At 47.2% G+C, this 26,061-nt stretch overlaps 1 protein-coding gene across 1 annotated transcript in view; it reads left to right on the top strand.

Annotated features, from left to right (window-relative positions):
• Positions 1-26,061, top strand: part of Stk32b (serine/threonine kinase 32B) — a 250,280-nt gene that overhangs the window by 177,828 nt on the left and 46,391 nt on the right. Inside the window, exon 5 of the mRNA XM_052736050.1 lies at positions 18,164-18,201. Coding sequence (XP_052592010.1) covers positions 18,164-18,201 — 38 coding nt within the window. The remainder of the gene's footprint in view (positions 1-18,163; positions 18,202-26,061) is intronic.

The raw sequence follows: 26,061 nt of genomic DNA on the forward strand, positions 1-26,061 counted from the left end.
TCTCAAGATCAGGAAATACCACAGGCTCCTGGAGGAAAGCTCTTTGTATGGCATTTGATTGACTGAAAGGCAGGGTAAAGATGCCAAAACTGTGCCCTCCAAGGGCAAAGCTGAAACCAATGGGAGGGGTGTGCAGAGTGATGGAGAAATTGGCTTATGCGATGAAGGATCTAGAGACATCCATCTGATTGGACAACAGCCTCTGCCGTACAGCACCCCAACTCAAGAGAAGATGTAGGGTCCTCGTGGGAGAGGATGGGAAGTGGATGACCAGGGCAGAGCATGGGACTCTAGGGCTGGGAGCTTCTGCTAACCCAGTGTTGACACAATGGCTTAAAGCAGCACAGCATAGCTACTGAACTCGACTGGCTACAAGGCAACTTTTCAGTAGGAAATGTGACCTTGGCCAATGTGTTACATAATCTCTGCCACTGGGACATGTAAATCAAATAGCTTTAATTCCATCCCAACCATGCCCTGGTGACTGCCTTGCCACCTTGGAGTAGTAGGTCCCTGAGGAGTGACAGAGCAGGAATATGGTATTCCCTCTCCAGAACTCATATCAGAGTTTGGTACCCAAAGGAACAGGACTGAAAGATGATGACATCATCCTGCACATGTTTGGGCCTTGAGGGCTCCTTCACATGGAGGAATTAACATAACTCAGAACTGGGTTAATTCTGGCAGGATAAGCTCTCACTCTTGTGGAACAGAATTGGTTACTGGCAGAGATTGGGATGTTACAGAGCAAGGCTGCATCTCTTGCTCTTCCGTTATCCTCCATGTTGCGATGAAGCAGGAGGCCCTCACTAAGTGTGGCCACCTAATCCTGGACTTGCAACTCCCAGAACACTGGGCTAAACAACCTTATCTCCTGAGTAAATCACCCAGTCTCAGGCATTCTGTTACAGCCATGACTTAAGACAGGTAGATTCTGCTTATCCCAGGAGAATTTGATAACTACAAGCCCAGCCTAGTCCACTTTAAACCCCTAGTCTTTTATGATTCAGAGCATTCTCCATCTGCAGTGTGGGACAGCTTATGAGTGAGGCTTATCCCCAGTTATGAATGAAAATATCCAGGCACAGAGAGGTGGTAGCATGTCCAAATGGTTTATTTGGCCTACACTTCCGGGTGACAGTCCATCACTGAGGGAAGTGAGGACAAGAACTTAAGAAGAACTCAAACTAGAACTCATGGAGGAATGATGCTTGTTGGATCAGTCACTCCCAGGCTCATGCTCGAGAGCTTTCTTGATCAGCCTAAGTCCACTGGTCTAGGGCTGGTGCCACCCACAGTGGGATAGGCTCTCCCTATTAGCAATCAAGATAGCAAATCTGGACAATTGAAGTTTCCTCCTCCAAAGTGACTCTAAGCAGGCTCAAATTAACAGGGCTAACCAGGATACCCTGGCACTCCCTTGGTCCTGTCTTCATATAGCTAGATCATGGATGTGTTGGTTATGTTTGCCAAGGCCGAGCATTCTTTCTTCAGGAGCCCTGAAGTATTCAGTAGCCCAGGACTCCTGGTCCCTCCCTGCCCTTAGCTCTTTCTCACTTATAAGATATTGTCATTGCTATTTGAACTGCCATCCTTCCAAGAAAAGTGTCATTAATATTTCATCATATATGGGACTCAAAAGTTTCCAAATGTTTGGAAAGGAGATGACGGCTCTACTTCCATCTCTTCTGGATCAATGAACTGTTTAATAAGATTTCGGCTTCATCTCTGCCTTACAATCATGACCATACAATAAACATGAGCATTGAGCCCATGGCCCCAGCATGAGGAAGGGGAGTCTCTCAGACTAAAGTTCCACTTCTCTGCCAACTCTTTTCACAATTCAGGTTGACTTATGCAAGTGGTTCCATGTTAGGAGTGGAGACACTAAGAATTGTTTGCTTGTTTGTTTGTTTGTTTGCCTTTTTTTGCCATAAATAAAGTTCTTAGATTGGTATGAGCACTCTCAAGCCCCTGAGAAACAGAGGTCCTAGAGCTTGGTAGGGAGCCTCATCTCATTCACACCTGAAGTCAGTAAAGGTTGCCTGATTTGAACTGTAAGTCAAGCACATCACTCACACAAGCAAAAGCTGTGATTGGGGTCAGCCTGGAGCCTGAATGGGCTTTCTGGCGTGGGAGAAACTTTGGAGCCATGGTTCTTCTGTGTGGAGGCAGCCTTGTCAGCAAAGAAAGAGGAAGAAGCCAAGCTTTTGACCACTCAGGTGCATGACTAGAGATCTGTGTTAGCCAGGCCTTGGGATGTCCCTAATCAGGCCTGGAGGTGATGTCCATGTCTCCATTGTAAATCTCCCTCTTCCTTCCTTGCTTGCTTATCAGTTGGCCAACTCCACCAGGATGTCTCCCAAGCACACCCAACTCAGCATGTCCAGCGTGGACACCACCATCCTTCCTTCCTTCCACTGGGCTTCACTCAAGCTTTGCATCTCAGAGAAGGGAGTGCCATCAAGTAGTGGCATGACCATCCACTTCCTTGACTTCTCCTCTAGTCCTATGGGGCTCCTGGGAAGGCCTCTGTTATCTGCCTCATCTTTCCCTGCCAACCTCCTCTGCAGTTCCATCCTCCACCCTCCCTGTAATGATCATCCTTCTGCAACCTAAGAGTGTCAGCACCTGCCTGGCTTCTTCCTGGTCCCTATAGTCATGTTACCAGATGGACTCAGCCCTCATGATTTCTGCCCTGTTTTCAATGATTCAGTGACTGTCTTAGTTAGGGTTTTATTGCTGTGAAGAGACACCAGGACCATGACAACTCTTATAAAGGAAAACATTCAATTGGGGCTGGCTTACAGTTCAGTGGTTTAGTTCATATCATCATGGCAGGAAGCATGATGGTATGCAGGCAGACATAATGCTGGAGAGGTAACTGAGAGCTCTATATCTGGATTGGCAGGTAGCACGAAGAGTAGAGTGAGTCACTGGGCATGACTTAAACATCTGAGACCTCAAATCCCACCCCCTGTGACACAATTACTCCAACAAGGTCACACCTCCAATAATATCACTCCCTATGAGTCTATGGGGTCCATTTTCATTCAAACCACCACAGTGACCGTACTGTATCCTTCTCAAATTATCATCTGTCTGAGACCTCAAACTGTTACCTCATATGGAAATAGGATCTCTGATGATGTAATTCAGGCAGAGATGAAATGAGATCATGCTAAATAAGGTGAGCCCAACTCCAGTAAACAGGCCCTTAAAGAAAGGGAAAAGGCCACAGCAGGCAGAGAACGAAGCAAGTGATGTGAAAAGGACAAACCTCAGAGTTCTAGGAGCCCCCCCAAAGCTACTTGAGGCAAGAAGGACTCTCCCCTAGAGTCCGAAAAGGGAGCAGAGGCCTGCAGACACCTGGAGACTGAACTCAAGCCAGTCAGTTGTGGTAATTTTTTCCAATGGGACAATGTGTGCTACACAGGAATTCCAATGAAATTTCTACTTTTAAAATTCTTGCCATATCTGCATATTTCCTGGTATTGATAACTCAATGTTCTCTAATAGTCTTAATGCTTTTGGCTATGACACATTAGTTCCAAAAATGCGTCAATCTGCTCTTCAGAGAAGCAGCACTGTTTGTTATGACTATCAAGTGACTGTTTCAGTCTGTTCAGACTGCTATACCAAAGCACCTTACACTAGATAGTTCATTAACAATGGAAATGCATCGCTCACAGCTCTTGAGCCTGGAGAGATCAAGGTCAAAGCTAGCAGGATCAGCTTTTTCTCTCAGATGATGTGTCTCTGTTTCCTCACCAAGAGAAAGGGCTCTTCTAACCTCTTGGGCAAAGGTACTAATTCCTCAGTGCAAGAGAGCCCACAGGACCCAGTCACTTCCTAAGCACTACCCAACATCCCTTTTTATTTCACTTGGAATTGGGTTTTTGAATGTGAATGGGGCATTAATACTCAGACTACAAACATGTATCAGGTCGAGTCAACATAGTGTTTGGGCTGGCAAAACGGCTTAGTAGGTAAAGGTACTTTCTCCTAAGCCTGCCAACCTGAGTTAGGTTCCTGGGTTTCTGAGTGTGGGAGGAGAGGAAAGCATTGTTACAAGCTGCCCTCTGTCCTCCACACATGAAGTGTGCGTACACACACACACACACACACACACACACACACACACACACACACATGCATGCATATTCATACAATGTAATAAAAATAAAACATAGCATTAGTCCTTCCTAAAAACCACTACTTACCACATGAGTTGCTTCTTTTCTTTGCTAGAAGGAAAGACTGACAAGTGTCTGAAATCAAAGAGATCGATGCCTGAATCAATGCCACCACCTCCTCCATCTAATTAGGAAGGAATGTAAACTTCCAGAGAATAACTTTTTCCTCAAACATGACCCAATGAGACTGAGGGAGGTGTGTGCTTCCTGAAGTCACTGCCTACCCTGCTGGCCCTCACGGTCCTCCACAAAACTTGGTACTTCTCAGCTATTTCAAACCCATGCTTGACCTGGCCCAGCCACCTCTCCCAGTCTCTCTGCTTACAAAGCCTGATGTAGCTCATCCATCTTTTCTCCCAATAGAAGACATTAATCCCAGGGCTTGCTATGCTGGCACCCAGCCACTGAGCTGCATCTCTGGCCTGATTTGTAATTTTTATTTTGAGACAGTCTCATCAAATTGTCCAGGATGGCCTTTAACTTGTAATCCCCCTTTCTCAACTTCTTATGTATTATGGGCATATGTCACCACACCCTCCTGGCACACTTTGGTGTTTCCAAAGTACTTGTCCCACCACTGTGCCTCTGCACACAGCATTTCCTGGCAGCTCCCCTAACCCTCTCTCCCTTGGAGGCAGACACAATGATTAGCCCACTTTATAGATGAGAAAACTGAGACCTAGGGCTATTTGGTTTTGGGTAGAATCCAAAAGTGGCTTTCAACACTGACAGTCCAAGACCCTGCAACTCTCATACATTTTAGCAGCATGACCTAGTGGATAAATCTGACAGCACCTGGGCCCTAAAAATAGGAACCCTCGTGGTATCTGTTCATTTAGAGAGTGCCATGCAGACTCTGCTTGCAAACCAAGGCTCCCTGGTAAAATAGGACAGAGATCCCTCCTCCTGTGGTACCACTCTGAGCCCTGTGGTCAGGCACGGTCAGGTGGGGGTGATGGTGATGTTTGTATGCTGTCCTTCTGAGCTGCATTTGTCCTGCTACCACCCATGTAGATTCATTCATGAGCCACCAGGTGAATACCCCTCCCCCTTCATGCCAGTCAAGCTGAGAGCACCTGGCCCCTAGTGTCCAAGGGTCTCAGAAGCTGAAACACAGCTTCCAGAGAGAGCAGGTATGACCACCATGGTCCTATGTTTAAATGAGCTTGCTCCTCATGCTGGAAGTATGGGGGTAGAGATTAAGATTTCGCCAAATCTCCTTTTCTGCAGGAGCCCAGGGTTCTCAGCCTCCCGTTGGGAGGCAATTCAGCCAACTATATCTGCCTGTGGCATGATAGGCTTTCTGTTGCTGCATGGATACCTTGTGCTGGGGGCTTTAGACAAACGAGATCCATGGTGCTCAATGTGTCAACACTAGTCAGGGCCTTGTGTTACATCAGAACACAACACGGGAGTTGCATGAGGAGGCTGAGCAAGCTGTTGTTGGCTTGGGTCTCTCCTGAGCTCTAGAGGGAACCACCCTCATTACCTTGTGTCAAGGCCCCACTTCCAAATCCTTTCAACATGAGTTGGGGGATGAAGGGACATATTCAAATCATAGCGCCCTGTAAGCAGAGCAAGGCTATCACTCCCCACTGTGTCTGGAAGAAAATGCAGGTCTGGGGCCTTGCCTACAGAGTGGGAGGCTGTGACTGGCCCAGGAAGTTGAAGTTCCTAATGCTGCTGACCTGTAGCCAGCTGGGAAGCCGAGAGGCAGCCAACCCAGCTCAGGTCCAGCCCTTCCAGGTGCGGCGGCACATGGATCAGTTCAACCACAGAACCCATGGTTAGTTTTGGGTTTGCTGGTGCTGTCCTTGGTCCTGCAGACAAAACCGTAGGAAACCACCAGCTCTTGCACAAGCCAGTTAGTAAGAAAGCCGCTCAGGTTCGGGGATGGGGATATGGAAAGAAGCAAAGGCTGGAAGTGGCAGGGTACTGGGGAGCTGAGATCAGCATAAAGAAAAGGGGGTTCATGCATATCTGAGAATAGCCCTTCCAGGTAAGGGTACAGCAAAGTGAAGGCCACAGGGTAAAACTCTGCTCAGCTATACAGCCTGGAACAGACAGATGGAAGCAGATGCTGACAGACAGATCTTGGTTACCAGGGCTGGGAGGTGGGGAGTGGGCTCTGTAAGTTTAGCCATGTCTGACATAATAATCCCAGGTAGGGCAAACCATACACATGATGACCCCATAGGAAAAATTCCTCCTGCCTCATAATCCTACTACTTCATTCCTGTTTAGATGAGCAAATTCCTGCCAGTATATTGACCCATCTTCAGTTTAGCCACCTGCTTCACAGTCTCATCTTGGAGCCACAGGCTGGACCAGATAGCCCAGGTCAGTAGTAACCATACAGTCTAGGTGCAGGCAAGTGTATTCTTCTAGGCTTCCACGGTCTCAGTCACATAACGCTGTATTGCTCAGAACTCTCTTCACAATGTGCTGTGTACTATTTCTCACTTCTTCAGCAAGTGACTCATGAGAGAGGCTTGAGCAGAGGGTGGCTGCTGTGTTGAGATGGCACACAGGGTGTCAGTGGAGACACTGCTCTGCGGTAGGAGGAGGGGGACCTGTTGTTCAGTTGGCTGGGGACTACGAGGAAAGGAGGGATGAAGATTGATTGCAGGGGATATAAGGTGCTGAGGGTTTAAAGTGAGAGAGAAAGTAGGAATGGGGGGGAATGGAGACCTTGAAGGGCCACATGCAAATGTTGGAGGGTGATTCAGGGTGACATTAATTATGGTAGCTCTATTTTTCTCCTGCGGCATCCCACCTCAGGGTTCAGGCACCAGGCAAGGAAGCCAGTTCTAACTGGGTCTTGGATTCTGATGGGGAGATCAGGAAAGAGTTCAGAGTTTGGGAGAGGAAAATGGACTTGAGATGTGGAATCTGAGCTAGGATGAGGACATGGTGCACAGGACTGAAGGAGAAGGTCGTGGAATGCAAGACTGGTGTGAATGGAGATAGGCACTGAGAATACTGAACTGAAATGGTCTGTGCCTGAGCTTGAAATCTGTGTATTACAGCACATCTCAGGCTGTTGGCCTGTGGCTGCAGGGCCCCTGGCAAACATCCCCCATCCATTCCCACTGCTGCATCCCAACCGCCCCCATCATACCATGCTTCTTCAGGGGTTTCCTCCTGAAGAGCTCTAGGTCTGGTGGAGCAGGCTGCCTCAGGCACAGACCAGTAAGTTCAGTATGCTCAGTGCAAATAGAAAAAAGCAGCCTGACCTTGGGAGCGGGGTCGTGAAATCTCTGGGATCTAGTGATGCCTCGGCTCACAGGAAGGTGGCTCTCTAATCATGCCTGTGGAGATAAATGCTTGCCTGCCTCATCCACGAAGGAAGCCATTGTTTCTAGTACAAGTTTGCACATTCTGAAAGTGTCAGATCTCTAGAGATGTGCATGGGAGAATGGAGGCAAGGACAGCTGCTCAGTTGCCCAGTTCACCTCAGGCCTGTGGTGGACAAAGCTCTTGACCTGAATTAATTAGTATCACCATATTGGTGGCCTCTCTTGGCATAGCTAAGGAAGTCACCACCCCCAAGCAGGGCCTGACCGTGGATGGAGCAAGAAGAGAGTGAGGTTAGCAGCCACATGGGGCTTCATGTTACATGCAAGACATCACTCCCTTCATAGCTTGTATACATTGAAAGAATTGCTCCCACACTTGAAGCCAGCCACGGGTGTTTTCTACACACATTCAGTATGTTTGCTGGCCATCTTTAATGTCCTTAGTTGACAGGTTTCAAGTTTGCATCCACATCTTAGTGTTCCCCTTTAATTTCTATGACTATATTTGAACAGAGAACTCAGAATTTACTCACCAGGGCTGTTGACCCGAGAGAACCATGAAGAGACTTATGAAAGGGAAGGGACAGGGACAGTTGTGTTTTGCAAAGCCATTGGTTCATAGTCTAAAAGATGTACAACTTTGTATGTGAAAGATGATAAATACAAAGTATCCTGAATTTCAAAGAGTGTCATTAAAAGAATAAAGAGCAGTAAGCACATATCTGTTTCCCACTGAGAGCCCTCCAGCATTCACCCAATCAGAGAGCATTGACCCAAGACTGACCTAAGGGTGACAGCCAATTAGTATCTAGAATATACAGAGAACTTAAAAAACAAACAACCCAATCAAAAACTGGAGTGTGGATCTGAACAGAATTCTCAATAGAAGACATAAAAAATGACTAAGGACTATCTTTAAAAGTGTTCAATGTCCTTAGCAATTAGGGAAATGCAAATTAAAACCCCTCTAGGCTTTTCAATTGTCTCCATCCCTGCCCGAGATCACCAGTGTGGAATATTAAGAAGTCCCAGCAAAGGGCAAAGGCAGAAGCAGCCTCCTGGCCCTCCTTGGCCATCTATCTCTGCTGTTTTTAAAAATAGCGTGCACAGCTGACATTTTACGATGTTCCTGAGCAGAGGTTGGGGTTCATTCCAGGGCAGGCCTGGGTTTGATAGCCTCCCGGGCATACATTCTATTGGAGTGTCATCTTGCCTGGCTTGGAAATGATGAATCTGTCTTCAGCAAATATGGTCAAAACCGCCCCCATCCACACCACGCTTCTTGTGTCCTTTGTGAACACACAGCAGCTCATTTTCAGCAGGGAGATGCTCCAGAGCTGAGATACAATCACTGTGAAAAATAGACTTGGAGGAAACAGACCTGGAAGCGCTGAACGAGTCTCTGATAAGATGTTCTACCCAGAAAGAACTCTATTAAATCCCAAGAGTCCCCCCCCCCTCCAGGCCATCACCTCTTCCACCCAGCTTGGTCCATGCCTTGCCCAGAAGATCAAATCCCAAAAAAGTCTAATTCCCTTTCTAAAAGTTGGAGAACCTGCCCTGGAGTTCTTCCAAGCACCTTTAAAAAGCTCCTGTAGGGGCCGGAGAGATGGCTCAGTGGTTAAGAGCACCGCCTGCTCTTCCAGAGGTCCTGAGTTCAATTTCCAGCAACCACATGGTGGCTCATAACCACTTGTAATGAGATCTGGTGCCCTCTTCTGGCCTGCAGGGACACATGCAGGCAGAATACTGTGTACATAATAAATAAATAAATAAATAAATAAATAAATAAATAAATAAATAAATAAATAAATAAATAAATAAATCTTTAAAAAAAAAAGAAAAAGCTCCTGTAGCGCCAGCTCCAGCCTGTTTTAGCACTCAGTCTGGGAGGCACACTGAGCACTGGACCAGTGCTCCTGGGAGCCACGGTGGGGCAGCTGCTGTGCCTCCCATTTTCCAGATGAGGAAGCCAAGGCCTAGGGTAGAGTGCCCAGGACCCCAATGGCTAATGTAGTATGGCCATGCAAGTAATTGCCACTAACTTGAAGATTTTCAGTCAGCCATGTTTGTATTCCAGAATTCAGGTCCAGCTCTTCTGAGTCCTCTATTTAGAGGCTCATAATTACCAGTTGGGTACACCCTGGGGTCCTCTCCCAAGCTCTCAGGGTGCTTGATGAAGTTCTGTCACTGTGTCTTAAAACTGAAGTCCCTACATTTAAGCTACTTACCGACTGGAGGCTGCTCTCGTCTCCTGGGGGCCCCTGCATGACCTGGCCTTGTGGCATTGCTCAGACATGGTGGCTCTTGTCTTCCAAGACAGTACAGGCCACCACTGCATCTGCCTCAGCAGATTCTGAGGAAAGGTGATGTGCTTGTGAGCAGGAAGTCCCATACATTCTGCTGTATGACATAAGTAAAGGAAACCAAGGCCACCCATCACCTTGGCCATGTTCCACGGGATGGGAACCCATTGCAGGACGACACCTCCTCCTCTGGGACTCTGGCTGCCTTGTGTATAAAAGGAGAATCTAGAGCCTGGTGGTGGTGGCGCAGCATGCCTTTAATCCCAGCACTCAGGAGGCAGAGCCAGGGGGATCTATCTCTGTGAGTTCGAGGACAGCCTGGTCTACAGAGCGAGATCTGGGACAGACACCAAAACTACACAGAGAAATCCTGTCTTGAAAAACAAAAAAACAAAAACAAAAGAGGAGAATCTGCTTCTTGTCCATTACATGTCAGTCGGTGTCACTGAGCTCCCACCAGGACCCTACCAGTCTCCACCAGACCCTGGTTTATTCTCTTTAAAGCACCTACCTGTCCCAGCTTGCCATTGGTCATTTGTCATATACTTTCTCCCTGGGTCCCTCCTAAGTTGCACGTCCATTAGTCAGTTCTGCTTCATTCTGTGTGCACTTGGGGAGCATAGAGGCAGGAGACACCCCAGACATTTGAGCCTCCACTTTGTTCTAAGAATAGACACAAAAGGAATCTTCTATACTCCAGGTATCTAATCCATTCAGCAAAGGAAACTGAGGGACAAGGGACAGCTCGACTGGCAGGAGAGGGGCTGGTGTCTGAATCCAGGCAATCTGAGCCCTCAGCTAGACTGCCAGACAGGACAGCTCCTGTCCCTGGTCACATCAAAGTCCCGTTTTCATGGTTCAGTTTAGGGCAAGCAAGGCCCTTCTGGTGTGGCTACAGAGCTTGGACAGGTAATGGGCCCATCCAAGGTTGTACAAAGAGTCAGTGAGCTCCCCACCTGCCCATGGAGCCTAATCCCCATCAGCTCATCATCCACTATGCCAGGGTGGACAGCAAATCGTCACAGAATTGGGGGCTTAAAAACCTGGAATCCCCTCTCTTCCAGGTCTGAAGCCCAAAGCCAAGTGCATTCAGGGCCATGTTCCCACCCACAGGCTCTGGAGGGAAGTTTTCCCTGGCTCCTCAGCATGTGACTGCCTCTCTTGGATCTCCATCCATCTCTGCAGACTGCCTTGTTCCTTGTCTGTGTATCCACTCTATCCACTCTAGAAAGACCAAATTCACTGGGTCCGGGATGGGGCCTGATTCCAGGGTAATTTCATCTTTAGAGCCTCCTCTGAGTATGTCTGCCAAGCCCCATAACCAAACAGGCTCCAGCTCTGGGGTTATGGGTGGGTACAAACTTGGTGATACTGTTCAGGCCTGTATGCCAGACCATGTTTGTTTGTTTTTTTTGTTTTTTGTTTTTTTTTTTAATCATCCCAACCATGTGCTAATGCTACGCTTGGGCACTGACCCTGCAGGTGATACGGGATTCATGCTCCTTGGACCTCGTGACCTTCTCCTCAATTTCCACAACTCAATAAAGGTCACCCCAGTCTTCACACTATCCTCAGTTTCAAGCCTTAATGTGTGCTGCTCTCTTCTCTTTCTTTCCTTTCCTTTCCTTTCCTTTTCAAGGTGCATTCCCTCATGATCCTCCTGCCTCATCCTCTTCATTATTTGCCTACTGGTATACATGCCACCACAGCCAGGGTCATTCTTTCCTTACAATGTTTCTTATTTTAAAATTTTACCCTTTTAAAATACCATACATTCTCTTTTCTCTTTTTTTTTGCTATAAAATGTAGAAGTTATTTAATGTTCTTTAATTTATTATCTCATACAATACATCCTGACCACAGTCTTCCCTCCCTCCAGTCCTCCCAACACCCCCCATCTCCCCTCTCCCATAGATCCACTGCTCCTCCATCTCCCTTCAGAAAAGGTTAGGCTTCCCAGTGATCAACTGAACATGGTGTGACAAGATGCAGTAAAACTAGGCACAAACCCACAAACCCACAAACCTGGATGAGGCACCCCAGTAGGAGGAAAAGGGTCCCAAGAGCAGGTGAAAGAGTCAGAGACACCCCTTCTCCCACTGTCAGGAGTCCTATGGACACCCCAAGCTAAACAACCACAGCATGGATGCAGAGGACCTAGCGCAGACCCATATAGGCTCCTTGATTGTCTCTTCGGTCTCTGTGATCCCCTATGAGCCCTGCTTAGTTGATCCTGTGGGCCGTGTTTTCCTGGTGTCCTCAACACCTCTGGCTTCTACTGTCCTTCCCCTATGTCTTCCATAGAGTTCCCCAAACTCCACCTAATGTTTGACTGTATCTGTTCCATCAGCTGACAGAGGAAACCTCTCTGGTGACAATTGGGCTAGGTACCTATCTATGGGTATATCGTTAGGAATCATCTCATTGACTTTTTTTTTTTTTGTCAGTCATGTTTGGATTTTTTTTCTAGTTCCACCCATTTGCCTAAAAATTTAGTGATGTCATTTTTTTTCTAACAACTGAGTAATTGTATCACACTTTCTTTATCCATTCTTTGGTTGAGGTACATCTAGATTGCTTCTAGTTTCTGGTTATTATGAATAAAGCCGCTATGAACATAGTTGAGAAAGTGTCTTTTTGGTGGGATGAAGCATCCTTTTGGTATATGCCCAACAGTGAAATAGCTAGATCTTAAGGTAGATTGATTCTCAAATTTCTAAGAAATAGCCATATTGGTTTCCATTAACGGCTGTTCAAGTTTGCACTCCCTTCAGCAGTGGAAGAGTGTTCCCCTTGCTCTACATCCTTGCCGGCATGAGCTGTCACTTGTGTTATTGATCTTAGCCATTCTGACAGGTGTAAGTTGAAATCTCAAAGTAACTTTGATTTGAATTTCCCTGATGGCTAAGGATGTTTAACATTTCTTTAGCTGTTTCTCAGCCATTTGAGAAGGTTCCTCTATTGAGAATTCTCTGTTCAATCTTGTACTCCATTTTTTAATTCCCCAGTTAATTGATGCCTAGTTTTTTGAATTCTTTATATATTTTGGATATTAGCCTTCTATCAAATGTGGGATTGGTGGAGATCTTTTTCCTTTCTGTAGGCTGCCATTTTGTCAATTGATGGTGTCCTTGCCTTACAGAAGCTTTTCACCTTCATGAAGTCCCATTTATTAATTGTTGATCTTAGTGTCTGAGCTATCAATGCTCTGTTTGGGAACTTGTCTCCTGTGCCAATGCATTCAAGCTATTCCCCTCTGTCTCTTCTATTAGATTCAGTATGTCTGGTTTAATATTGAGGTCTTTGATCCACTTAGACTTGAGTTTTGTGCAGAGTCTTTAAATATGGATCTATTTGCATTCTTCTACATGCTGACATCCAGCTAGACCAGCACCATTTGTTGAAGATGCTCTCTTTTTTCCATTGTGTATTTCTGGCTTTTTTTTTTTTTTATCAAAAACCAGGTGTCCGTATTTGTGTGGATTTATGTCGGGGTCTTCAATTTGATTATACTGGTCAATGTGTCTGTTTTTATGCCAATATCATGTAATTTTTATTATTATAACTCTGTAGTACAGCTTGAAATAAAGATGGTGATACCCTGGCAGTTATTTTATTGTTCAGGATTGTTTTACCTATCCTAGGTTTTTGGTTTTTCCATATGAAATTGAGTACTGTCCTTTCAAGGTCTGTAAAGAATTGTGTTAGAATTTTTTTTTTGTTTTTGTTTTTTTTTTTTGTTTTTCAAGACAGGGTTTCTCTGTGTAGCTTTGCGCCTTTCCTGGAACTCGCTTTGGAGACCAGGCTGGCCTCGAACTCACAGAGATCCGCCTGGCTCTGCCTCCCGAGTGCTGGGATTAAAGGCGTGCGCCACCACCGCCCGGCTGTGTTAGAATTTTGATGGGGATTGTGTTGAATCTGTAGATTGCTTTGTTATGATGGCCATTTTTACTAAGTTAATCCTACTGATCCATGAGCATGGGAAATCTTTCCATCTTCTGGTATCTTTTTCAATTTCTTCAACAACTTGAATTTTTTGTTATACAAGTCTTTCATTTGCTTGGTTTGGGTTACCCCAAGATATTTAATATTTTTTGTGGCTGCTGTGAATGGTGGTGTTTCCCTGATTTCTTATGCAATCTGATGGTCATTTGTATATAGGGGGTCTACTACTGATTTTTTTTTGAGTTGATCTTGTATAAAGCCATTTTGCTGAAGGTATTTTTTTTTTCATCTGTAGGAGTTCCCTGGCAGAACTTTTGGGGTCACTTATATATACTATCATTTCATCTACATATAACTATACTTCAACTTCTTTCTTTCCAATTTGTATCCCCTTGATCTCCTTCAATCGTCTTATTGCTCTAGGTAAAACTTCAAGTACTATATTGAATAGATATGAAGAGAGTCTTGTCTTGTTCCTGATTTTAGTGGAACTGCTTTGAACTTCTCTCCATTTAATTTGATGTTAGATAATAGCTTGCTGTAAGTTTCTTTTATTATGTTTAGGTATGTCCCTTGCATCCCTGATCTCTCCAAGACTTATTGTGAAGGGGTGTTGTCAAAGGCTTCTTAGGCATCTAGTGAGATAATCATGTAGGTGTTTTTCTTTCAGTTTGTTTATATCTGGATTACTTTGACTTTCATATGCTGAACCATCCCTGCATCTCTATGTTGAAGCCTGCTTGACCGTGGTGGATGATCTTGTTATGCTCTTGGATTTGGTTTTCAAGTATTTTGTTGAGTATTTTTGCATCAATGTTCATAGGGACATTGGTCTGTAATTCTCTTTCTTTGTTAAATTTTTGTATTCTTTTGGGCACCAGGGTGACTGTGACCTCATAAAATGAATTTGGCAGCATTCCTTCTGTTTCTATTTTGTGGAATCATTTGAAGAGTATTGAAAGGCTGGTAGAATTCAGGTTTAATTCTAATAGGTCTGCCTCTATGTGTTAATTGTCCTTTTCCCTTGTTCTGTATGTTTGGAGTTTTGATTGTTATGTGGCAAAAAGACTTCCTTTTCTGGTCCAATCTATATAGTATTCTGTAAGCTTCTTGTATCTTTATAGGCATGTCCTTCTGTAGGTTAGGAAATTTTTCTTCTATGATTTTGTTGAAAATATTTTCTGGGCCTTTGATCTGGGATTCTACTTCTTCTTCTATTCTTAATATTCTTGGGTCTGATCTTTTCATACTGTCTTAGGTTTCCTGGATGTTTTGTGTCAGGAATTTTTTAGCTCTAACATTTTTTTTGACTGATGCATCTATTTCTTCTATTTTATCTTCAACACCTTAGATTCTCTCTTCCATCTCTTGTATTCTGTTGGTGATACTAGCCTCTGTAGTTCCTGGTCATGTACCTATATTCTTTCTTTCCAGAGTTCCCTCAGTTTGTGTTTTCTTTATTGCTTCTATTTCCATTTTCATGTCTTGTACTGTTTTATCCATTTCCTTCAATGGTTTGTTTTTCTTGCCTTTCTTTTTCCTCTTTCAGGGACCCTATCCTCTTCATAAAGCTGGTTTTGAGGTCTTTTTCTTGTGCTTCAGCTGTGTTGGAAAGTTCAGGACTTGCTGTGGTAGGATAGCTGGGCCCTGGTGGTGACATATTGCCTTGGCTGTTGGTTGTTTTTATCCTGGCATCTAGGCATCTGGGTTCAAGGCGATTATAGATATAGGTACTGATTTCTGAGTTTGTCTTTGTTGAATAGGTGTTTTGTTCCTTGGTTTCTGCTTCCTCTCTGGTCTTCTGGCCAGAGTGACCTATGGTTGAGCAGAAGGACACCACCCATGTCAGAGGCTGGATTTCTGATTGTTGGGGTGGTTCCTGGCTAAGTGGGGATCCTCGGCCTGAGTTGAGATTTGGAACACAATGATGAGGAGGGGTGGGAGGATTGGGAATAGGTGGAGGGGGAACCAATAGAGTGAGTAGAGTTCTGGCAGATTATATGGCCTGTGGTCAAGCAGGGTGCTTCTACTTAAGAAGGGGACTGGGACAAGTGGGGAGGAGGAGAGAGGCAGTTGAGGGGAGTTGGGCAGGCACTGAGACTGTGGAGAAAGTCTGTGGGTTGGCTGCCTACTGGGAGTTCTGGTGGCTGGTGTGGCCTTTGGTTGAGCAGGGGGTCTTCACAGGAGCTGTGGGATGAGATACCATGACAAGGAGGGGAAGGACACTGAAGGAATAGGGGTGGTTCATGGACAGGCAGCCTACCTGGAGTGCTGGCAGCCAGCATGGCCACTGGTTGAGCAGGGTGCTTCTGCTGGAGTTGTGAGCTGGGATATGGTGACAAGGAGGGGCAGTGTGGTTGGGGGTGGGCTGCATGGGCACTGAGAGGGTGGGGAAGGTCCATGGGCAGGTAGCCTACCTGGAGTTCAGGTGACCAGCATGGCCTCTGGTGGAGCAGGGAGCTCTGGCCAGAGCTGTGGACTGGGATCTTCTTATTTTTTTTTATAACACATGGAATCCAATTAGTGCTGCCCATATGAGCATGAGTATGAGGCCATCCACTGAAGCATGGGCAACATACCAGTGACCACTTCCCACAAGGAAAGATGACTCTCACATCCTCAGCAGCCATCAACTGCCAATTAGTCCCCAGCTTGGGGCATGACATTGGCAGCCCCTTCCCCTCCCTGCTCAAACTTTTAAACGGCTTGATAGTGTACAGGTTGCCCAACTACAGTATTTGTGAGTACACATTGAAGAGGTAGTGGGTTTCATTCTGATACTTTAATTGATGCTTATATCACATTCCTGACACATTTATTTCCCCCTTGAGAGTTCTTGCTGGGAGCCCCCTGGGCAGGGAGCTAGCATTTGCTGACCTAATTTTCACACACTGACACTGGAACCTCTGTCTCTTGTTTTAATTTTCTTTGTTATCAAGTTCTTCCTTCCCTTAGGGCTCCCTTGTCATCTCCACACACAGTCTCTTTGGTCCCATGGATGTCTTGAGACCCTGGTGGCAGAGCCTGTTTACCTAACGCTCATCAAAATTCGTGGGTTTGAAAAGTCATAATGAGAATCAGAACTGAAATATAGACCCTGTGCATTTCTCTCCTCCCCTGGAAGAGATTGCCTGGCATCAGCAATAACCCTGCACATCTCTCCAGGTAGAGTTAATATTTGATCAACTCGGGGCAGTTACTCTTTATTTCCGAGCCAGCTGTCATTAGTCACCTCACCACAGCTGTGACATTAATTCTAAATATGTGGGGTATGTGTCTCTGAAACCTATGGCTGTACTGCTGCAGTGAGTTGGGGGACTGAATCTTGCCTACCCTTCCTTCCCCATGCCACTCAAATTTCATGTGTGCACACGAGTGACTGGAACCATGCTGGGTTCCCAGATGAGCAGAGCAGAGAGCAAAGCCCTGTCTTTACAAAGTGCTTCTTGGTTTGGAGAGGATCTTTTCTAGCATGGTGACATCAGATATCAAATAGAACTTTCTAGAAACCTACTCCTATCTAGATTGTGCTCTGTGTGGTTCAGTTTCCTGAGAAGTTCAGCAACCTGCTCCATGAGGGCCAGATGGTGAGTTCTTCAGTCCTTTGGAAGCACTAAAGTGTCAGAGATTAAACTTGGTGTGGTGTGTGGGGTGTGTCTGTGTGTGTGTGTGTGTGTGTGTGTGTGTGTGTGTGTGTGTGTGTGTGTGTGTAGGGCAGGTTGGTGTCAAGTGTCTTCCTTGATCACTCTACTTTTTTTAATGCAGGATCTCTCCCTAAACCTGGAGCTCATAGATTCAGTTAGACTGGGCAGTGAGCTCCAAGATCTGCCTGTGTTCACCACCGACTAGCGCAAGGATTATAGACACGTGCAGTGAACCTGGCCTTTATGCAAGTGCTAGGGTTTCTAGCTCAGTTCTTCATGCTTGCACGGAAAGGTACCTCACTGACTAGCCATCTCCACGGCCCCTTCGGTTGTTTCTACAGTGCTTTATCCTGAGTCTCTCCTTGTGCTCACAGAGTGACACAGTGGGGTCTCCAGGCACAGAGACTGGAGGCTAGCAGGGTGGAGAAGTGCCTCTGCCTGCTGACACACGGCTCACACTTCATCTCCCATCTCTGTTATGACAGGAAACATAATAATTTCAACACACAGGGTGACAGTTTCTTCTGAACATTATAGCCAGCATGGAAAGGCCCAACATTAAGAATGTCCCAAAATAAAATAGTCAATCTGCTCAGGAGTCCAGAAAGAAGTTCTGACTCCTCAGGGATCCCAATCTAAGACTTACTTCAGCCCTCTGAGGGGAGGTAATGGGAGAGACAGCACCCTGGAGTCCCCTCTGTCCTGTATGCCTGAGCCTGGGGTGGCCCCCAGCTGGCTCAGGGCTCACACCTCTGCCTGTGTTTCTCTTGCAGAGACATCAAGCCGGACAACATCCTGCTGGACGAGCATGGTGAGTCTTCCTTGGTCCCCCTTGGGAAGCATGGTCCCCCTTCCCCAGGGCCCCAGTGCAGCCTGGGGCATGGAAGTCGAATGAGGGGTGGGGGAGTGGATGATAGGTGCTGGAGAAAACACTTAACTCTGTTCCAGTCCTGACAGTGACATGTGTCAGTTTCTGGGCAATATTCTGTCCTGGTAAGTTGAGCTGAACTATTTTCAGGCATCACCTCTGAGGTCATTGCTGTTTGTATCCTGGTTTGAGGATGCCAGGGCACAGTGAGGACCAGAGAGTGTGAGATTATAGTAATGCCCTAGTCCTGTGTAGGGGTGCAGAAGGTCTGAGGGCAGGCATGTGAAGTGCTGGGAGCAGTACCCCTCCTTCTGTACCCCCTTTCTCTGTTCAGGCACACCCAAGGTCAGGTCATAGAAGCAGAGGAAATGAAGCTGAAAAGAGGTCCCAGCACCTCTGCAGGGGTTCCCAGGGAGGCGGAGCCTTCAGGACAGAGAGGCCCACACAGTTGGTGCTGAGCAGCGACCACTGATACCACGCTGATGGAGAGGACCTCTAGGTTCAAACTGTGGACAGCTGTCCTGAGGCAGAATCCAGGCAGGACCACCAACCAATTCATTGGAGCTCTTAGCCCTTTCATTCATGAGAACTGCTTTAGCAGGCCAGCAGGGAAGCCCAGGGCCATTGATTGTTCCATAGATCTGGTGTGATCCATTCATGTGAGCTATGCGTGTGATGCCATGCACAGTCTTCCCAAAAGCTGCTGCACAGAAGGACCTAGGCAGGCAAGCTGTGGTTCCAGCCCTGTGGGCCTCACAGTGTTGTGTGGATCGGATAAGCTACTGAAAGCCAGGAGGCATGCGTAGGAGGGCCAAGGGGAGTCACTCCAGGGAAGGTGGATGAGGATGGCAGTGGACGAGGATGCAATAGGAAGCACTCTGGGGAACAGAGCTTTATCTCACAGTCCTACCTGAAGGGAATGGAGTCTCCCAGGGCCTCATTCCCCCATTGGTCTCTCAGAGCCTCATTCCTCCATTCAATGATTGGGGGTTCATCCTGAAGAACATGAGAGCCACTGAAGAATAAATGCCAAGTGGGCTTAGAGAGATGTCAGAGCTACTGCATGAGAAATGGTCCAGTGGGAGCAGATTAGCCCCATGGGACCCCCAACATGAGCAGCAAGGGAACCTGTCCATCAGAGCCTGACATGCCGACTGCATGGGGGCTGCTGTAACTATGCATAGGGATCTGGAAGCTTTACTCTTAGACTTCTGAGATGGTCATTGGATACAGACACCATCTTCTCCCTGGGTCCTCACTCATCACTCTGTGGATTACTGTGTCCTGGTCTCAGGGTGACACCAGGCAGATTGCATTAGACCCACCTCACTGGCCTCATTTTTACCACTTGAAACATCAAATCTCCAAATCCACTTGGTCTTCAACTCCAGGGGTCTGTGGTTTAGCATATGAACTTTGGGGACACCATTCACAGACAAGCAATGGGGATGGGAGCCCTGTGTACCAGCAGGTCTGCCTTCAGTCGCTGGCTCCATCATTCTTAGAGGCTGCAGGTGCTTGGGCTGAGGGCTCCATTTAACTCCCAGGATTCAGGGGAATTTCCTAGGGACTCTTGGTTCCCACAATTAACTCAGGCCAGTGACAAGCCAAGATCTCTCCAGTCAAAGGAGAGGTATGATGTACAAGGTTCCCAGGATACTGTGTGGATCTAGAAGAAGCCAAGAGGGATTAGGAGGAGGCTTTGATGGACAACTTTACTACTTCTACTCAAAGCTCTGGATTTAGTTTTCAAGCCTGCATCTGCATATAAAAAACATCCAAGGGACTGGGGAGATGGCTCCAAAGATAAAGCTCTTGCCAGGCAAAAACAGGAGTTCCATCCCCACTACCCACGTAAAAATTTGAGGATAGGTGTTATACATTTGCCAACCCAGCACTGTGAGCTGGAGACAGGTGGACCCCTGGGGCTTGCTAGCCAACCAGCCTAGTCTAGTAGGCAACTAGGTGCCGGTGTCTGTGAATCAAAAACACAAGGTGGATGGTGTCTAAACAGAAAGCCCTGATGAACAGCAAGCCCTGAGGGTTTCTTCTGGCCTCTACACTCATGCATATGCATATGCATGCATACCTGTGCATATATGCTCACCTGCACATGTATGAACATGCACGCACGCACACACACACACACACACACACACACAGGTTCATGTCTCCACAGGTGACTAGGGATTTCCTGTGACCTCATAGCGAATAGAAGTACCTGGGTCCTGAAGCCTTGGAAAAAGGCAATGAGGTTCCTCTCAACTCCACAGGGCATGTCACACCTTTGCTAGACATTGGGGCAAGAATTTAATTCTCTGTATCTTTGATTATTTATCTCATGAGTTTTTATGACTATTACATCTTCTAAAGCTTTTTGTTGAGTATGAACATAACCAGGGTCAGGACCCTTCATATTCCTAAGTGGGTCATCACATGGCACATTCAGACAGCACCCACCCACCCCTTTTGAAAACCACATTAGGAAGCGATTTATGGAGCAGGGAACCCTGTGTTGCTATTTGTCTCATTAGGTGCCACCTTGGAGACAAGAGAGCTGCATTTCAATGAGATTTAAAAAATCAGTAGATATACACATGAATATTTTATTGATGATGCTCAGATCTGCTCATTCCACAAAATCCAAAGCTCCCAGGCAAGCTTCCCTGCTCCCTCCTGGTCTCATAGGGTAGGCTTCGGTCTTAAGATAGAGCTGAGATTTGGAGTCTAAACCAGCAGCCACGTAGAACAACCATGAGGGTTGGGGAACAGAGCTAAAGGAAGACAGGCATTTGGCAAGAAAAGGTGATGGGGACCTTGCTTGGTGACTAAGAGCTCCTAGCAGTGTGGACCTGGCAGATGTGAAGCAAAGAGGAAAAGGTGTGCCCATGTTCGATTGAGCAGTCAAGCTGGGTATCTACCACATCATTTTAAACGCATAACCAAGGAGCAGTCAGCTGGCTCACAGATCTGGGAATCAAAGTGTTGCAGGCTAGACTGGGATAGCCTAGCTACTAACACTAAGTCCAGCTGTATGGTGATATTTTATTTGTACTGAAATGTGATTTTATTTGTATGTCAATAAATAAAGTTGCCCAGGGGTCAGAGCTATTAGCAAGCCATAGTGAAAGCTGGGCGGTGGTGGTGCACGCCTTTAATCCCAGCACTTGGTAGGCAGAGCTAGGTAGATCTCTGTGTGTTCAAGGATACAGCCAGCATTGGAGACACACGCCTTTAATCTCAATACCAACCACAGAAGACCTGGAGGTCTATACAGACAGGTAGTGACTAGGAGGTCATGTGGTTGAGTTTACAACCAATGAGAAGGCAGAACAGAAACTCTATAAAAAAAAAAAAGACAGACACAGGAAGTAGTTCTCTTTCGGAGAGGTAGGACCACTGCGACAGTTAAGGGTAAGGTTTTTAGCTCTTAGCTTTTGCTCTGATCTCTTGGCTTTCATCTCTGTATTGGCTCTGTGTTTCTTATTTAATAAGACGGTTGGTTACATCTACACAGCTGGGTTGAGGCCACCCTAATGAAAGTGGCTGGTTGCTTCTAGGACTAAAGCTCTCTGACTCTCAGCTGACCCACAGTGACCTTGGGTGCCTGACTCCCTGGGTGACTCAGCTCTGCTTCTCTAGCTCAGGGAGGGCTCATTCCCCATGGCCTTCTCATGGCTGTTTCAGAAGCAAGGACAAGATGAGCTGAGCCCAGGCATGCCCGGCTCACTATCTCAGTGGACACCATTTCTATACCTAGCTTGGGTTTTACACATGGCCCATGCACAGAAGCAGCCTGCAGCAGATGGGTTCTCTTAAAAGCCCTGTATTACTTCTTCACAACCGTGTGATGGAAGAAGCCAAATTCCACAGAATAGAAGGCACTATCAGGCAAAGGCATGCTTTAAGAACAATCTTCTCTCCCCAGGAGCTGAACGAAAGCTTTGATAAGCTTGTGCGTGGATTTTGATTGGCTTTCTTTCTTTCCTGCGGTAAATCGTTGTGATCTCCATACAGTTAAGTGGCTAGAACACATGAGCTGTATGCAGCACCCAAGATAACAGATCTGTGTGGCAGATCAACAGCCACCCTCCCGCCCTGCAGCCCATGCAGAGAGTCCAAAAGCACAGCTATTTTTAGCAGTGAGCATAGGGGAGCTGGGGCAGCCAGAGCCATGGGCAAGGCTGCTGCTGCCTCTGGTTCTTATCTCTCCAGGCTCCCAGTTGCTTCATCTAAACAGCACCACTGAGCTCTGTCCTGGACATGGTATGGATCCCGAGAGGCAGCTGGGGTGAGGGAGATACTCAGGAGTGACATGCCCCAAATTGCAACTGGATGAGTGTGGAAGGAGGTGGCCACGAGTGCCATCCCTTCCATTCTAACACCCGGCCTGTTCCTCCACTCTGTGTCTCTGTGCCTCTCCCAGGGGTTCCCTGGAGCTCAGTACTCACCACCATGGGTTCCAGAGGTAGGCCTAGAAGGATCCATGTTACAAACCCATGGATGAGACCACTGTCAACCTCTGGGAGTGCTGGGCTATCTCTACAAGCACAACAAAGACAAGCTTCAGGATGCGCTTGCTGGGCCTGGTGCTGAGTTACTCAGTAACCTCTCAGCAAGTCGTTTCTTTTCCAAGCCGGGCCCTGGGAATGGAAATGAATAAGGCAGTATTTCTGGACTCAAAAAAAAAAAAAAAAAAAAAAAAAAAAAGAATGAGGTGAAGGAAGTTGGGATGACAATGGAGGAGAACATGGGTGTCCATAAGAGAGTCCTAGTCCAGGCTCTACTGGAGTGAATAGAGTACTCCACCTTCAATTCATGTGGCCAGACACTGGTCATTATATTTAAAGTGAGGACTTTCAAAGGTGGTTGGGTTTGGATGACATCATGGAGATAACACCTGTGATGGTTTGAGTGAAAATGGCCCTCATAGGCTCATATATTTGAATGCTTAGTCATCAGGGAGTGGCATTATGAGAAAGATTAGGCGGTGTGGGCTTGTTAGAGGAAGTGTGTCACTGGAGGTGGGCTTTGGGGTTTCAAAAGCCCATGCCAGGCCCACTTCATTTCTCTCTGTCTGTGGATCAGGATGTAGCTCTTAGCTACTTCTCCAAGATCACACCTGCCTTCCTGCTACCATGTTCCCAGCCATGATGACAATGGACTAAGTCTCTGAAACTGTCAGTAAGTCCCCAGTTGAATGCTTTCTCTTATGAGAGTCTCCATGGTCATGGTGTCTCTTCCCAGCAACAGAACACTGACAAAGACAACACCCTACAATGGGACTGGTGTCAATGCAAGGGACTGAAGGCTCTGTATCCACCCAAAGCAAGCAGGGAACTAGCTTTAAATCAAGAAAGCGACTATGTTTAGCCTGCTCCTGTACTATAACATAATCCCTTAAACTGAGTAGCTTACAAATCATAGGAGGTTACCACAGCTCCAGAGGCTGGGAGCTCAAGACTGAATACCAGCAGAGGCAGTGTCTAGTGAGGGCTGCTCCCAAGAAGGAGCCTTGTTGCTGTACCCTACAATAGCAGAAGGAGGAAGGGAGAGGTGGTGACTAGTGTAATGACCCTTTTATAATGGCACTCTGTCTATTCACAGGGCTACCTTGTGTCCTAATCACCCCTAAAGGTCCTACCTCAAATACACAAGGGATCACCTTTCAACATGTAATTTTGGAGGTGCTGTGGTTTGGACACAGAATGTCCTCAGCTGGCTTGTGTGTCTGAGCTCTTGGTTCCTAGGTGGTAGTGCCCTTTGGGAAGATTGTGGAACCTTTAGGAGGCGGAGAATTATGAGAGGAAGTGTGTCACTGGGGCGGGCCTTATGGTTTAACACCTGGCCCCAGGACACTTCCTGTTCCATCCGTGCTTCTGACTGTGGATGCACTGTGACTAGCCCCAGTCTCCTGCTCCTTCCACCATGGTTTCCCCACTGTGATGGACCATGTCCTTCCTAAACTGTGAGCCAAAGCCAAACCTTCCTTCTTGCCACACATTTGGTCACAGCAACGAGAAAAATAACTAGGACACCGGGGCACGTGCATCTAAACCATATCAGGAGCCCTTACCCTAAACCCAATCATGCTGGCACCTGACCTCAGGCTTCCAGAAATACAAGCAATACACTCATGTTACCTAAGCCACCCAGTTCCTGGTGTTCTGTTACAGTAGGAGAAACGAACCAAGTCACAGAGAAAGCACCCCCTGGATTAGTGAGCTCTCCTCTGGACTCAAGTCTATCAGTAACAGAACTCATGGGTCAGGTTTTGAAAAAGGAAAGGAAGTCCTCCAGACAGAGGAGGGAGCAGCAGGAAGTCCTCCAGGCAGAGGAGGGAGCAGCAGGAAGTCCTCCAGACAGAGGAGGGAGCAGCAGGAAGTCCTCCAGGCAGAGGAGGGAACAGCAGGAAGTCCTCCAGACAGAGGAGGGAGCAGCAGGAAGTCCTCCAGGCAGAGGAGGGAGCAGCAGGAGCAGCAGGAAGTCCTCCAGGCAGAGGAGGGAGCAGCAGGAGCAGCAGGAAGTCCTCCAGGCAGAGGAGGGAGCAGCAGGAGCAGCAGGAAGTCCTCCAGGCAGAGGAGGGAGCAGCAGGAGCAGCAGGAAGTCCTCCAGGCAGAGGAGGGAGCAGCAGGAAGTCCTCCAGGCAGAGGAGGGAGCAGCAGGAAGTCCTCCAGGCAGAGGAGGGAGCAGCCGGAAGTCCTCCAGACAGAGGAGGGAGCAGCAGGAAGTCCTCCAGACAGAGGAGGGGGCAGCAGGAGCAGCAGGAAGTCCTCCAGGCAGAGGAGGGAGCAGCAGGAAGTCCTCCAGGCAGAGGAGGGAGCAGCAGGAAGTCCTCCAGGCAGAGGAGGGAGCAGCAGGAAGTCCTCCAGGCAGAGGAGGGAGCAGCAGGAAGTCCTCCAGGCAGAGGAGGGAGCAGCAGGAGCAGCAGGAAGTCCTCCAGGCAGAGGAGGGAGCAGCAGGAAGTCCTTCAGACAGAGGAGGGGCAACTCCTTCCACATGGTGTCAAAAGCTGGGAGGTGAGATGGCTCTCTGTATTTCCAAAGAAGGGAACAAAGTATGTCAGAGCATAGGATATGCAAATAAGGCTGGGAGGATTGATCGTTGGTTGCCACTCATTAGCCATGCCAATGGTTCTCCCACAATGCCCTGGTCTCCTTTAAGTTCTAGGTGTTTTCAGTTATGGAAATGAGTTACCTGACGCTCAGTTCATCTGTACACTGTGCCATACAGCGCCTCCTAGGAACGCTTGCTCAACACTAATTTTCACATCTAAACTCAAGCATCGATGCACAACAGGAAGTCACAACTCATCGATTAGCACCCTGGGACAGCAGTAGAGACAGCAGCAGTGAAAGTCCACTGTTCATTGCCCACTGTACACAAGCTACCAGGCCTCCCTCCAGGCTGTCCCTGAGTCCTCCAAACCACATTCCAGAAGGAAGGAAATCAGGTCCAGCTGCCTGGGCTCTGAGATGGTAGGAGGACAGCATAGTGAGGAGCGCCGTTTCACTTACACATGCATCTGCTATGCTGTGGGACCCCGAGATGTCTCATCAGTAAAGGTGCTTGCAAGCAAGCTGGATGACCAGGGTTTGATCCCAGGAACCCATGTAAAGGTGGAAAAAAGGAACCAACTCCGCATAGTTGCCCTCTGACCTCTACAAGTACATTGTGGCATGAATGCCCACACATACATCATACACAGTGATGATAATAACAAACATTTTAAACTAAACCATAAGGGATATTAATAACCTCCTCCCAGGAGACTTGGGGGGGATGAGCACGTGCTCCGAGGTC

The sequence above is a fragment of the Peromyscus californicus genome, unplaced genomic scaffold, assembly GCF_007827085.1.
Source record: "Peromyscus californicus insignis strain IS unplaced genomic scaffold, ASM782708v3 Scaffold_13__1_contigs__length_99412109, whole genome shotgun sequence".
NCBI lineage: Eukaryota > Metazoa > Chordata > Mammalia > Rodentia > Cricetidae > Peromyscus > Peromyscus californicus.